This window comes from Salvelinus sp. IW2-2015, linkage group LG24 (genome assembly GCF_002910315.2).
Source record: "Salvelinus sp. IW2-2015 linkage group LG24, ASM291031v2, whole genome shotgun sequence".
Lineage (NCBI taxonomy): Eukaryota > Metazoa > Chordata > Actinopteri > Salmoniformes > Salmonidae > Salvelinus > Salvelinus sp. IW2-2015.
Genome location: NC_036864.1, coordinates 4580209 through 4592248, shown reverse-complemented (window position 1 = coordinate 4592248; position 12040 = coordinate 4580209). Strand labels below are relative to the sequence as shown.

General features: G+C 42.7%; 1 protein-coding gene across 1 annotated transcript in view; it reads left to right on the top strand.

Moving 5' to 3' along the window:
• Positions 1-6318, top strand: part of LOC111951330 (dedicator of cytokinesis protein 4-like) — a 137492-nt gene extending 131174 nt beyond the window's left edge. The window contains 1 exon segment of the mRNA XM_070434705.1: positions 4594-6318. Coding sequence (XP_070290806.1) covers positions 4594-5061 — 468 coding nt within the window. The 3' untranslated portion in view covers positions 5062-6318.
• Positions 6319-12040: the final 5722 nt, after the last annotated feature.

Below are 12040 nucleotides of genomic sequence, written 5' to 3'. Positions count from 1 at the left end.
GGCAGCGCGGTAGATGAAACGTGGAAACCCATTCATGAATCATAATAAAAGTTATTGTGCTGATGTTGCTTCCAGAGGCAGTTTGGAACTCGATAGTGAGTGTTGCAAACGAGGACAGACAATTTTTTTTCACCACTTTTTTCACCACTTGGTGGTCCCGTTCTGTGAGCTTGTGTGGCCTACCACTTCAAGGCTGAGCCGTTGTTGCTCCTAGACGTTTCCACTTTACAATAACAGCACTTACATTTGACCAGGGCAGCTCTAGCAAGGCAACATTTTCACAAACTTGTTGGAAAGGTGACATCCTATGACGGTGCCACGTTGAAAGTCACTGAGCTCTTCAGTAAGGCCAATCTACTGCCAATGTTTGTCTATGGAGATTGCATGGCAGGGTGCTAAATCTTACACACCTGTCAGCAACGGGTGTGGCTGAAATAGCCGAATCCACTGCACACATACTTTTGTGTATATAGTGTCTGTTAGGGCTGTCCCCAACAACAACAAAAATCTTGGTATATCGAGAGTCGTCTCCTTCTTTCGACCAATTGATTTTTCCATATATAAATAGACACACCCTATGTGTTTGAATAACATTAACTACAAATGCACCGAGCTTGTCTGATGCTTCAAGCACCATGTTTGATTAAATAATTACGACACACAAATGACTCAAGAAAGAGCCCGATGGTCATATTGAGTTTAAAAAATGACAGCCAGTGCCTGTGTGACTGGCGCATGTTGTCTCTCTCTCCTCCTCCTACTGCAGTGAAAAGGCACCACAGCACAGCAAGTGTTTATTGCGCTGTGCATGCTAAAGCTGTAACATCATGTCAGCCATTTAGTTTCTTTCTTGTTTCTGACTGAAAAGATCTGTTACCGAAACCCCTAATTTGTTTAAACATAACATATTCCTTCATCCCGTGGCTCTTTTTTACGTGAAACATGTTAGCATCGCATGCATGAAACCAACAGGGCCTGACCTATAGCCTATCATAATCACATCAATAAATTGGCTATAACAACCTCAGAACGCAGTACGTGACCGCAAAATGGATACGGAAGACGTGAAAAAGTCACTCCAAATGGGCAACTGTTTACTGGTTGCTCAGGAGGGAAAGGGGAAGTCTGTGGAAGACATTTGACTTGGTTGTGGAAACTACGGGAGATCAAGAAAAAGGAGGGTATAGGAGCAAGCGTTGTGTGACTATCTGTGCCAAACTGTTGCTGTATGACTTTCTGACCATTTGGAACAGTGTAAACAACACCAGAGTCTGTTCTAATGGGGGGYAAAATATGTATAAAGCCTTTATTACGGCAGACTTAAAACAGTTGCATGAATTCGTGAATTGTGGTTTATTTTTGGTTTTGGCTGATTATTCAAAGCTCCATTTTTGTTATTTCATTTGAAAACTAAAATGCTTGATTGCATTTCAAAGCCTGAATATCTCGTATGCTGTGTGATGGAATGAACGAACGGATGAATGATTGATTGATAGACACAGTAGCTTAGATATTGGAAATATAGGCCTAAATATGTTGGATAAAGCAATCTGTGAAATTGCTTTATCCGACATTTTGCCGTTGCATGAGGCTTGGTTCTCACGGAATCAGTAGGCTATTAAATAAACACTCGAACAGGCAACAAAAGCAAGATCTGTCTTATTTCTGTAGATATAAACTCAGCACAAAAAGAAACATCCCTATTTCAGGATTCTGTCTTTCAAAGATGATTTGTAAAAATCCAAATAACTTCACAGATCTTCATAGTAAAGGGTTTCAACATAGTTTCCCATGCTTGTTCAATGAACCATAAACAATTAATGAACATGCACCTGTGGAACGATACTAACAGCTTACAGACGGTAGGCAATTATGGTCACAGTTATGAAAACTTAGGACACTAAAGAGGCCTTTCTACTGACTCTGAAAAACAGCAAAAGAAAGATGCCCAGGGTCCCTGCTCATCTGCGTGAACATGCCTTAGGCATGCTGCAAGGAGGCATGAGGACTGCAGATGTGGCCAGGGCAATAAATTGCAATGACTGTACTGTGAGACGCCTAAGACGGCGCTACAGGGAGACAGGACAAACAGCTGATTGTCTTCGCAGTGGCAGACCACGTGTAACAGCACATGCACGGGATCGGTACATCCGAACATCACACCTGCGGGACAGGTACAGGATGGCAACAACAACTGCCCGAGTTACACCAGGAACGCACAATCTGTCCATCAGTGCTCAGACTGTCCACAATAGGCTGCGAGAGGCTGGACTGAGGGCTTGTAGGCCTGTTGTAAGGCAGATCCTCACCAGACATCACCGGCAACAACGTCGCCTATGGTCACAAACCCACCGTCCCTGGACCAGACATGACTGGCAAAAAGTGCTCTTCACTGACGAGTCGTGGTTTTGTCTCACATGGGGTGATGGTCGGATTCGCGTTGATCGTCGCAGGAATGAGCGTTACACCGAAGCCTGTACTCTGGAGCGGGATCGATTTGGAGGTGGAGGGTCCGTCATGGTCTGGGGCGGTGTGTCACAGCATCATCGGACTGAGCTGGTTGTCATTGCGGGCAATCTCAAAGCTGTGCGTTACAAGGAAGACATCCTCCTCCCTCATGTTGTACTCTTCCTGTAGGCTCATCCTGACATGACCCTCCAGCATGACAATGCCACCAGCCATACTGCTCGTTCTGTGCGTGATTTCCTACAAGACAGGAATGTCAGTGTTCTACCATGGCCATGGAAGAGCCCGGATCTCAATCCCATTAAGCACTTCTGAGACATGTTGGATCGGAGTGGGAGGGCTAGGGCCATTCCCCCCAGAAATGTCCGGGAACCTTTAGGTGCCTTGGTGGACTAGTGGGGTAACATCTCACAGTAAGAACTGGCAAATCTGGTGCAGTCCATGAGGAGGAGATGCACTGCAGTACTTAATGCAGCTGGTGGCCACACCAGATACTGACTTTTACTTTTGATTTTGACCCCTTTGTTCAGGGACACATTATTCCATTTCTGTTAGTCACATGTCTGTGGAACTTGTTCAGTTTATGTCTCAGTTGTTGAATCAGTTGTTATGTTCATACAAATACTTACACATGTTATGTTTGCTGAAAATAAACGCAGTTGACAGTGAGAGGAGTTTTCGCTGAGTTTATATGGATGATTTATAAAGCCAGGCACATTTAACAGTTATGCCATAGACCTAATTAAGTCGGGGGTTCCTCTCTCCTCACTTCTTAGACAGTTAGGCTAAGGAAAGGGCTGTTTCCTCGTCTCTGCTGCTGCGTCCTCCACCACATTGTTCTCGTCTCCAATATGCTGGTTCATTTTGCCGTTATGCACATAGCAACATAGGGAATCATCTTGCACCGTGAGAATAAAAAAAATACAAATGCGACTACTTGACTAAAGAAAACTCGGTCGACCAACATCCTATCGTCCAAACAATTGACCAGACGACTAAAAGGGGTCAGAGCTAATGTGTGCGTGTGCCTGACAATACCTGTGTGTGTGTGTGTGTGTGTGTCAATGGTATGTGCATCTCTTTTTGTTCTCCTACTAATGCTGTTGAGTGTTCTGACAGTGCTTTTGAATGTCTGTGTGCTATATGGTTTCTCTGTTGGTTGTCAGGCAGTATTGAACCACAGTTGAATTGTCTTCCCCCTGCATGTCGTCTCATGTTCTCATCCACACTGGCTTTCGCCTGTCAGATAACTCTGCTAATGAGCCATTTATTATCTAGCACCAGTCTGCATGTGTCTAGGCAGTTTTAGAAGGAGTGACATTTTACTAACAGGCTTTTACAAACCTGCATTGAGAGTGTCTTGTTTTTTGTTAGAAAATAAAATACAGTTCTTTGCACTGGCAGTTTATTGTAAGTGAGGCACAAACAGCAACCCAAATACAACGCAGATCTTGCGTGCGTGCGTGCGTGCGTGCGTGCGTGTGTGTGTGTGAGATAATGGGGCCTGTTGGAGGTCTGCTGTGGGGTCTTTGATTGTGCTGCGAGGGGCAGCTCAGCGCTCTGGGCCTTTGAGATATGTGGGGAATATTAACATATCAACGAGCATTTAGCTTCAGTCTTGTTGAGAGAAGTTATATTCATGTAACTTCTCTCAACAAGACTGAAGCTAAATGCTCACCATACTGACGTACTGTAGCATACATAACAGGTCAATTGTGCTCTCCACTGAATCCAGTTAAGTGTAACAAGATATAACACTATTTCCGTGTCATTTCTCAGAAAACATTTTGACACCGTATTGGATTCCTCACGATGGAACTGCCGCATATTGTGTTTCTCCGTCTCAGTGCTCACTGACGTATGATGAGGTGGAAAAAGCAGCGTGGCGCTGTCAATCTGTCTGGTGTCTTTATGATTACGCTTCATAGGCTTTATTGTTCCTTTATGCTGTACCTCATTAGGCTGTGAAGGACACATGTGCAGTCTTAAGGAGATTGGTACCCTCTCTGTTTGAGCTATGGTGGTTGGTTCTCCGTTTCTGATTGGTTCTCTATTTCTGTTTGCTCCTCTGATTGGTTCTCTGTTTCCGTCGTCTCTGATTGTCTCTCTGTTTCTGTCTCTCCATAGAGTTCATTGCCGCCCTTCACGCCCTCACCCACTGAGTGCCAGTCGGCCGGACTGGTGTCCAACTCGCCCGTCCTCTCTGGTAGCTATAGCAGCGGCATCTCCTCCATGAGTCGCTGTAGTGTGTCCGAGGCGTCGGGCACCGAGGCAACCACTGGAGACCACCCCGCCCACCAGGGACCCACCATGCCCAACTCGGTCTCCTCGGGCTCGGACGAGCTCATCCGCCGCGAGAACAAGACGCCGCCGCCCTACAGCGTGTACGAGCGCACCAACCCTCGTCGGCCGGTTCCCCTGCCCCACAGTCTCTCCATCCCTCCCAGTGTGGAACCCCCGGCCCTGCCCCCCAAGCCCCACCAGCAACGCACTAGCAGCATGAAGCTGGACCCAGCATTGGACCCTCGCAGGGCCGACGGGGTGCCCCAGGTCCCCAGACCCAGACCTCTCCCCAGGAAGGTCTCCCAGCTATAGGCTGGGTGAGGACCTACGACCCTCGTGGGTTGATGGGTGACACCACTGGCGCGTTTTGCACTTTTTACACTGTCTTCTCTTCAATTTGGCAATCCCAGGCTCTGCCCAAGACAGACTCAAGACTCTTGAGTCTGTCTCATTGTGAAGATCTTTTTTTCGAAAGGGCTTTGCATTGACTGACTTTGTCATTCCGCACTTTTAGCTCCAGTACAGTAGGTTCCACGRGGTAAATTGCTACGTTTATCAGAAGAGAAATGAACACAACAAACTTAGGCGTTGATTTTTAGATTTTTGATAGATGTAATAGTCCCAATATGTATATATTGGTTATATATAAGAAGTGTTTTGCCTTAAGTATTGGAAAGAGTCTTCTATCCATGAGTCTTGCACGTTTTATGAAGTACACTGTACTTTTTTATATGGCTGAAAGGTGCTAGAGGTCTCATGCGTAGGCATTTCAGTTTATGGTAGTAGCTGAGGGCGTGTTCACATACATCCACGTTGTACCGGAACAGGAAGCAAAGATTTGGCWATTTTTTTCATTGTCATGACCATTTGAAAAGTGCTGTATAGCTAAAAATCWGTGCCCCGTTTTTATTCTTGGTCAGTAATAGAACATCCCTTCCTCGTAGGAATGGAGAATTTGTAGTCGTAACAAGTCACTCTGAAATACACCCCCTTCTTAATATTTAATCACTCAAATCTCTTGACTTTTCTTCAAACTCCTCTCTAAGACATAAAGAGCTCCTTCCGTCTTTGAAACCCCCTTTGACCAATGCACATAGTTCTTGCATTTGACATGTGCCACTAAATTGTATGTAGTTCCAAGTAAATCAACTGGAGGCCATTGCTGTCAGAGGGGCCAGAGATGTGGACACACCCTAACCCTCCTGCATGGAGTGTAGTATGTATGTGACGGTGGATCTTTGGGGTTTTTACCAAGTATTGTGCCAAAGGAAGATGTACTGTGTGTATGCTGTAACGACAAAGTAGGAATCCTGAACCTGGAAACACTCAATTGACTAGACAGGCTGATCTTSTACTAGCCCGCAACGAAAACAACAGACGTTGAGACAAATCCAGTCATTTAGATGAAAAGTCATTGTGGGGGTGTAAGAATGGCAACTGTTAAAGTAAGGAATGGTGATATGATATTAGCACAAATTGAATCTACGTTAGCAGTGGTTACCAAGGACTCCAACTCTCAAAATGTTAACCCCCGACCACAATGGGCATTTGAAGTGCAGTATGTATGGTAGAAAAACCTGTCTCTTATACACATCTAGATGTGTATAAGAGACAGGTCCTACGGTGTCTAGGCAGTCGTCACGTCAGGTGGTTTCCTGTCCGTGTTTTATGAAGAGAAGAACACACTGTTTTTGTAATGAAAATAAATTAAAATTGCACGTAATATTGATCACTAAATTCAGTACAACGGTTTTCACAATTAACTTGGGTCTGGTTTGTATGTTTCACTTTTGTATGGCTCATTTCCTTTTTAATTTGTTGTGAATTTTTTTCATCAAATATTCACATTAATCAGTACTTGAGAAATTGTAAATTATATAATGATGAGATTGTTGTAAGTCTGTCTCTTATACACATCTAGATGTGTATAAGAGACAGGTCCTACGGTGTCTAGGCAGTCGTCACGTCAGGTGGTTTCCTGTCCGTGTTTTATGAAGAGAAGAACACACTGTTTTTGTAATGAAAATAAATTAAAATTGCACGTAATATTGATCACTAAATTCAGTACAACGGTTTTCACAATTAACTTGGGTCTGGTTTGTATGTTTCACTTTTGTATGGCTCATTTCCTTTTTAATTTGTTGTGAATTTTTTTCATCAAATATTCACATTAATCAGTACTTGAGAAATTGTAAATTATATAATGATGAGATTGTTGTAAGTATGCCAAATATAGTACCTTTGTGTATTACTATTATTGTAAATATTGTGTTTTTAACGAAATAACACATTTACAGCTTTGAATGTTGGAACAGCAAATTATTGTTATAAATGTCAAAAAATGCTGTTTTAGTGAGTGTAGAAGTCTATAGTAATGCATATCTACACCTACAGTAACACATTTACATGCTCAATAAACTGCCCTATGTAATAAAAACATTTTGCTCAAGCATACCTTTAAATCATTCCCAGCTCTAACCTGTTAAAAACAATTCAGTGATAATTACTTCGATAATAGTTGCATTGTACAATGTATGTGTACAGGTTGCGCAATCACAGCAATGTTTATAGTGATCTTATGTGTACTCTAACGTTACATGATTCAGGATCAGCTTCGTGACGTCAAAGTCAGTCCCACACAATGCAACGATAATCACGTACTGTGTAGGCGCTCAAGGTGATGTGGTAATAGTTTATGAGGAACTGGTGCGTGATCAGATAAGACAATGTGCGCACACAGGGGGAAATGTTCCTTTAAACCGAACACATCTAATGAACGTCTCCTCTTTAGTCTGCTGGGTGAGTGAGTGAGCCTGGATGATGGTACTCTTCATAACATCACATCACCGCCAAGAGGAGTACCCTTCACCGGATCAGATAGACGCAGTAATACAGTAATTGTGTCTGAGGCTGGTAATTTGACAGTGTTTAATCGTGTCAGAAACGAATTTCCTCTAATCCTGAAGACTTCTCGGAAGAGAGAACACGTATCGGGGTACCGGAGGAGCGATTAACGTGCCTCCGTTCTGGTACCCAGGAGAATGGGTTGTCAGTCCTACCCTCAATGGGCTTGTCAATCATCCTCACATTCAGCTTTCACTAGCAGGAAGGAAGCTGCGTTTCATTCATGGACTGAAAAACGGTCTCAGCAGGGTCGGGGAAGGGTTTAATCATTATGTACAAAACTTTTTGCGGGTGCAAAAACTAMACATCCTGTGTTTAAGTGAAAATAGCTTCATTCTAACTGAGCTAATAGCTCGAAGGCACGACTGCAAATTATATTTATATGTCGTGAACTTGTGTGGCTTCCAATAATCACTYTAACATAACACCCATACGTTTTAACAATACATCATTCAAACTGTGGTCCAACTCGGCAGAACAATTTATCCTCGTTATTTGGATGCTAAACATCCGACAAAGTGTTCCATAGGTGCTAAAAATGAATTAGCGAGGGAAGGCAGGTTTTAATTTAACCTTGCCTAGGGCACATTTTGAATAACACACAACCCGAGAGAAYCCCCTTGGTGTTTTTCTCTCTGTGCTAAATCTCCCTGGGATAAGAAAGCTGGAGCAATTCGACGGTGCACTGAGATCCAGCGAGGGAATTTTCAAAAGAACCTCTGAATAATTGATCTGCTTTTTATCCGTCTTATTTCCTATATCAACTTTGTTGTGCTCCTGGCTTATGGGGATTTACCTGACAGCTTCAAGTGCTCTCTCTTCTTTTTTTTCATGCCAGAATGAGTGAAGTTACATTTTTAGTGTGTGTTGTTCTCAGTGGAAGAGTATTGTCTCCACTATGTAGGGATTTACCTGGCAGTTTCAAAGGGTTCGGCTGTTAAGGACTTGTGTGTGTGAGAGAGAGAGCGAGAGAGCGAGAGGGAACTATCAGTTTGTGACTTACTCGTCCAGATAAATGAATGTTTGTGCATAGAGTGGCTTCGCTGAAATGGCCAATGCAATTATAAAGGTATTACTTGTCGATAATGAGGACACAATACCAACACGCCTGCTAAAGAGTCCATACCTCTGTCCTGGAGAACACGTGAAGGTCTTAGATTAGATCAGAATCGGCAATCATGGGAATCCAATGGGAGTCCCGTGCAGTGCTTAGGACAGCACAAGGACTACGTTAAATGGACTTTGATTGGTAAATGACCAGTAAAAAAAGCACAAAGGAATGGTTGTCTTGGGGAAAGTACACGTGTTGAAGTGCACCGTTAACTACCTCGGTCTGTCCTGGTTGGGACTAGTTTCTTAGCATGCCTTTGAGTTTCCTTCCTGCATGGTTGACTATTTGAGCGTTTGTGCAAGTTCAAGTAGCAAGGTGTGGGTCGAGGAGTGTTTACGTCTTCAGTTCACTACAGATAGGATCATGCCATCGCTCTCTTGTATTATTCAGACACTGCTATTTGTTATCAGAGGACCCACACAGACGGAGAAGTGGCTTGAGGTAGATTATAGTACAGAGGTAATTTCACTGAACTCAAAGAGAGGAAATGAACAGCCCTGGATGCGCAATGCTGATCACTACTGCATGGTGAGAGGTGTAGCACTCTCCACCGGGCACTTGAACTTGTACTTTTATTATCTCCCTCCCCATCCTCAACACTTACTCATTGTCCAAGGTCACCAGACTAGAGGCCCTGTTTACCCTGCTCCAATACCCACAGAGGACCCTCCTCTCTGGCCCTCTTGACACCAGCTCCACCCCCTGTGCTGTTGAGAAGCTCCAGAGGGACCCCTTTATCTGGAGCTCAACACTGCCAAAACACATCTTCTCTCGCTCTTTCTCTGATGATCACCATAGTTCCGCCTGAGTGACCTTGCTAKYGCGATGCGCAGATGAATAAACATGAGCCCGATGAAGCCGGTTGGGGGATTACAGGGGTACGCATACGGCACCGCCACCTAAACACTAATAAAGTGTAGAGCACAGAGTCACTTGCTGTAACGTCACACACTCATTAACTTAACCAATCAGGATTAGACCCACCCGTTGTATAATAAAGTGTAGAGCACAGAGTCACTGCTGTAATGTCAAACACTCATTAACTGAACCAATCATMTACAGGAGGAGCTGTCAGACACTGTAAGGTGTCATGACTTCAAAAGCCATACTATAAAATATATTAGTAAAACGACTGAATACAAGTTTATGGTTTAGACTAAAGTTAGAGTTATAGTAGGGACTAAATGGTTTAGTGAAGTGACTGAAAGCGTGAAAAACAATATTTCAAAGGCAGGATAAACTCAAACAAACTGTGTGTCGTCGAACCAGGATGCAGAAGAAAAACCCTTTCTCGGGTTTCCCCAACTCCATCTCACTTCTGATATTGCATTTTGATTGAAGAGCAGCGGCAGAGGCATGTGTTGTTTGAGTAGGGAGGGATGGTTGCTGTGGACCAGGATATTTCAAAGGCTCTGGTGGGAGTGATATACTGCTTGGGTACACATGGTTTGATTTTAGTGTGAAAATGACTTGACTGTGCTGAGGGCTTCAGTGAGCTTTCCATGAGTGATTATTTTGTCCTTCACAAGGCTCAGGGGGCCTTCACAAAGCATCCTTATGGATTTTTCTGGTCATGTCATAAGATTGTATGTGGTGGGAATCATGACTACTGTTTCTCATTCTTCTCCCTARGGTTGTCCTCTATTCACTTTTTATCCTGTTTTGATGGGTCTAAACGAATCAAGAAAGAGAGAGAAAGCAAGAGATGGGGGGGTGGAGAGAAAGTACTGCGTATAAGGCAGTAAAAATATTTGAAAACACCACAGTAACATTGTAGCACTCTAGTACAATGTATTATATGGACACTACTGGTAGCCACCCACCCTACTGGTAATTTACCAAAGTTACCAGAATCTTCTGTAATTCTGTGTTAATGAAGCTCTCATCAGGCTAAATCAAGTGCTCCAGGTCCGCACCCAGACTATCTGATCAATAAGGTATCCCCCCAAGAACTTCCAAGCCTCAGCTCCCCCTCGTTTGTCCAACACAGGGTAGCATGCTGATGGGGTCGTATTTTTCACTCTGTGTGTGGTGTGGATTTCGATGTGTGGTATAGTGGAGTGAAGGTATAATGTATTGGAGATTAAACCCAAGGTCTTTATGCTTAGATAGCATACGGCAATGCTTTAGAGGAGATACTTCATGTGATTTCAGAGTTGTCTCAGTCGAGTACAGCTCCACATTTTGGTGGTTTATGAGCTGATTAGAATATCACGCGGTGCACATTAGCCATGGTGGCAGCCTGGCAGGCTTGGCATAACCCATTGGCCTTCTAGACTGAATGAATTTCATTGGACTTCTTTTGAACAACCTTTGAGGGATTCCTCATGGAACTAGAWTTTTTTTTAAACAACATGATTTGGGGGATTTTTAATGAATGTATCCATAGAAAGGTCCTTTGTAGGAAGGATTGTTGACATATGTTTGACATTTCTATCTTAAAGCATAGTTGAGAAATGATTTATAGATGTTGGAATATCGGAGGGTTTCCTCAAAGGGTTTCATCTCAAAAACAAAAGCAAAAGTTGGTGTCATATGAAGCTTTACCGTTTGCTCTGTAATATGAGAGGTATTTTGATTAAGAAAAAATGTCTTACTTTCATCTATGAATATAAAAAAAAATACATAAACATGCATATTGAAAATACACCATTTTTTATTTGTAAAATTTGACAGTATATTATTGAACATAGTATACTGTACAGTCAAATCAAAGTTTGAGAGTGGGATCTCTGCTAGTTTTAAACGTACGGCCCGTTTTATACAGATAAATTGGCAAAGTAGGCATAGCAACCAATCACAGCCCTTTAATTGTATTTGCACATCCTGCAAGTTTCCAGCGGAGGGCGACCATTTTGAATCCATTTTCACATTCACTATGTTGGTAATGCTTACAAATTGGATCATAACTCTTAAAAGCAGCAGAGATCCTGCTCTGGAACTTTGGTATGCCCGTAGAGTATATTGTGTTTAATAATTTATAAAAACACTTGCCAAATCATTATAATCATTAATATTAATCGTTTTCAATATTCAAACATTTATGTAAGAAATTTGTTTATTGAAATCAAAATATTCATATTACAGAGCAAGTGGTAAAGTTTCAAATGACACCAGTTTTTTCTTTGTAAAGCCTATATATGAAACATTGAGTCTTCTAGAGGGCCTGGGTGAGGCTAAAATGTCAAAAGTATTCCAACTTCAAGTAATTATTTATCAATTATACTATACAAATGTCAAATATGTCAACAATCCTTCTTTCAAAGGATCCTTCTA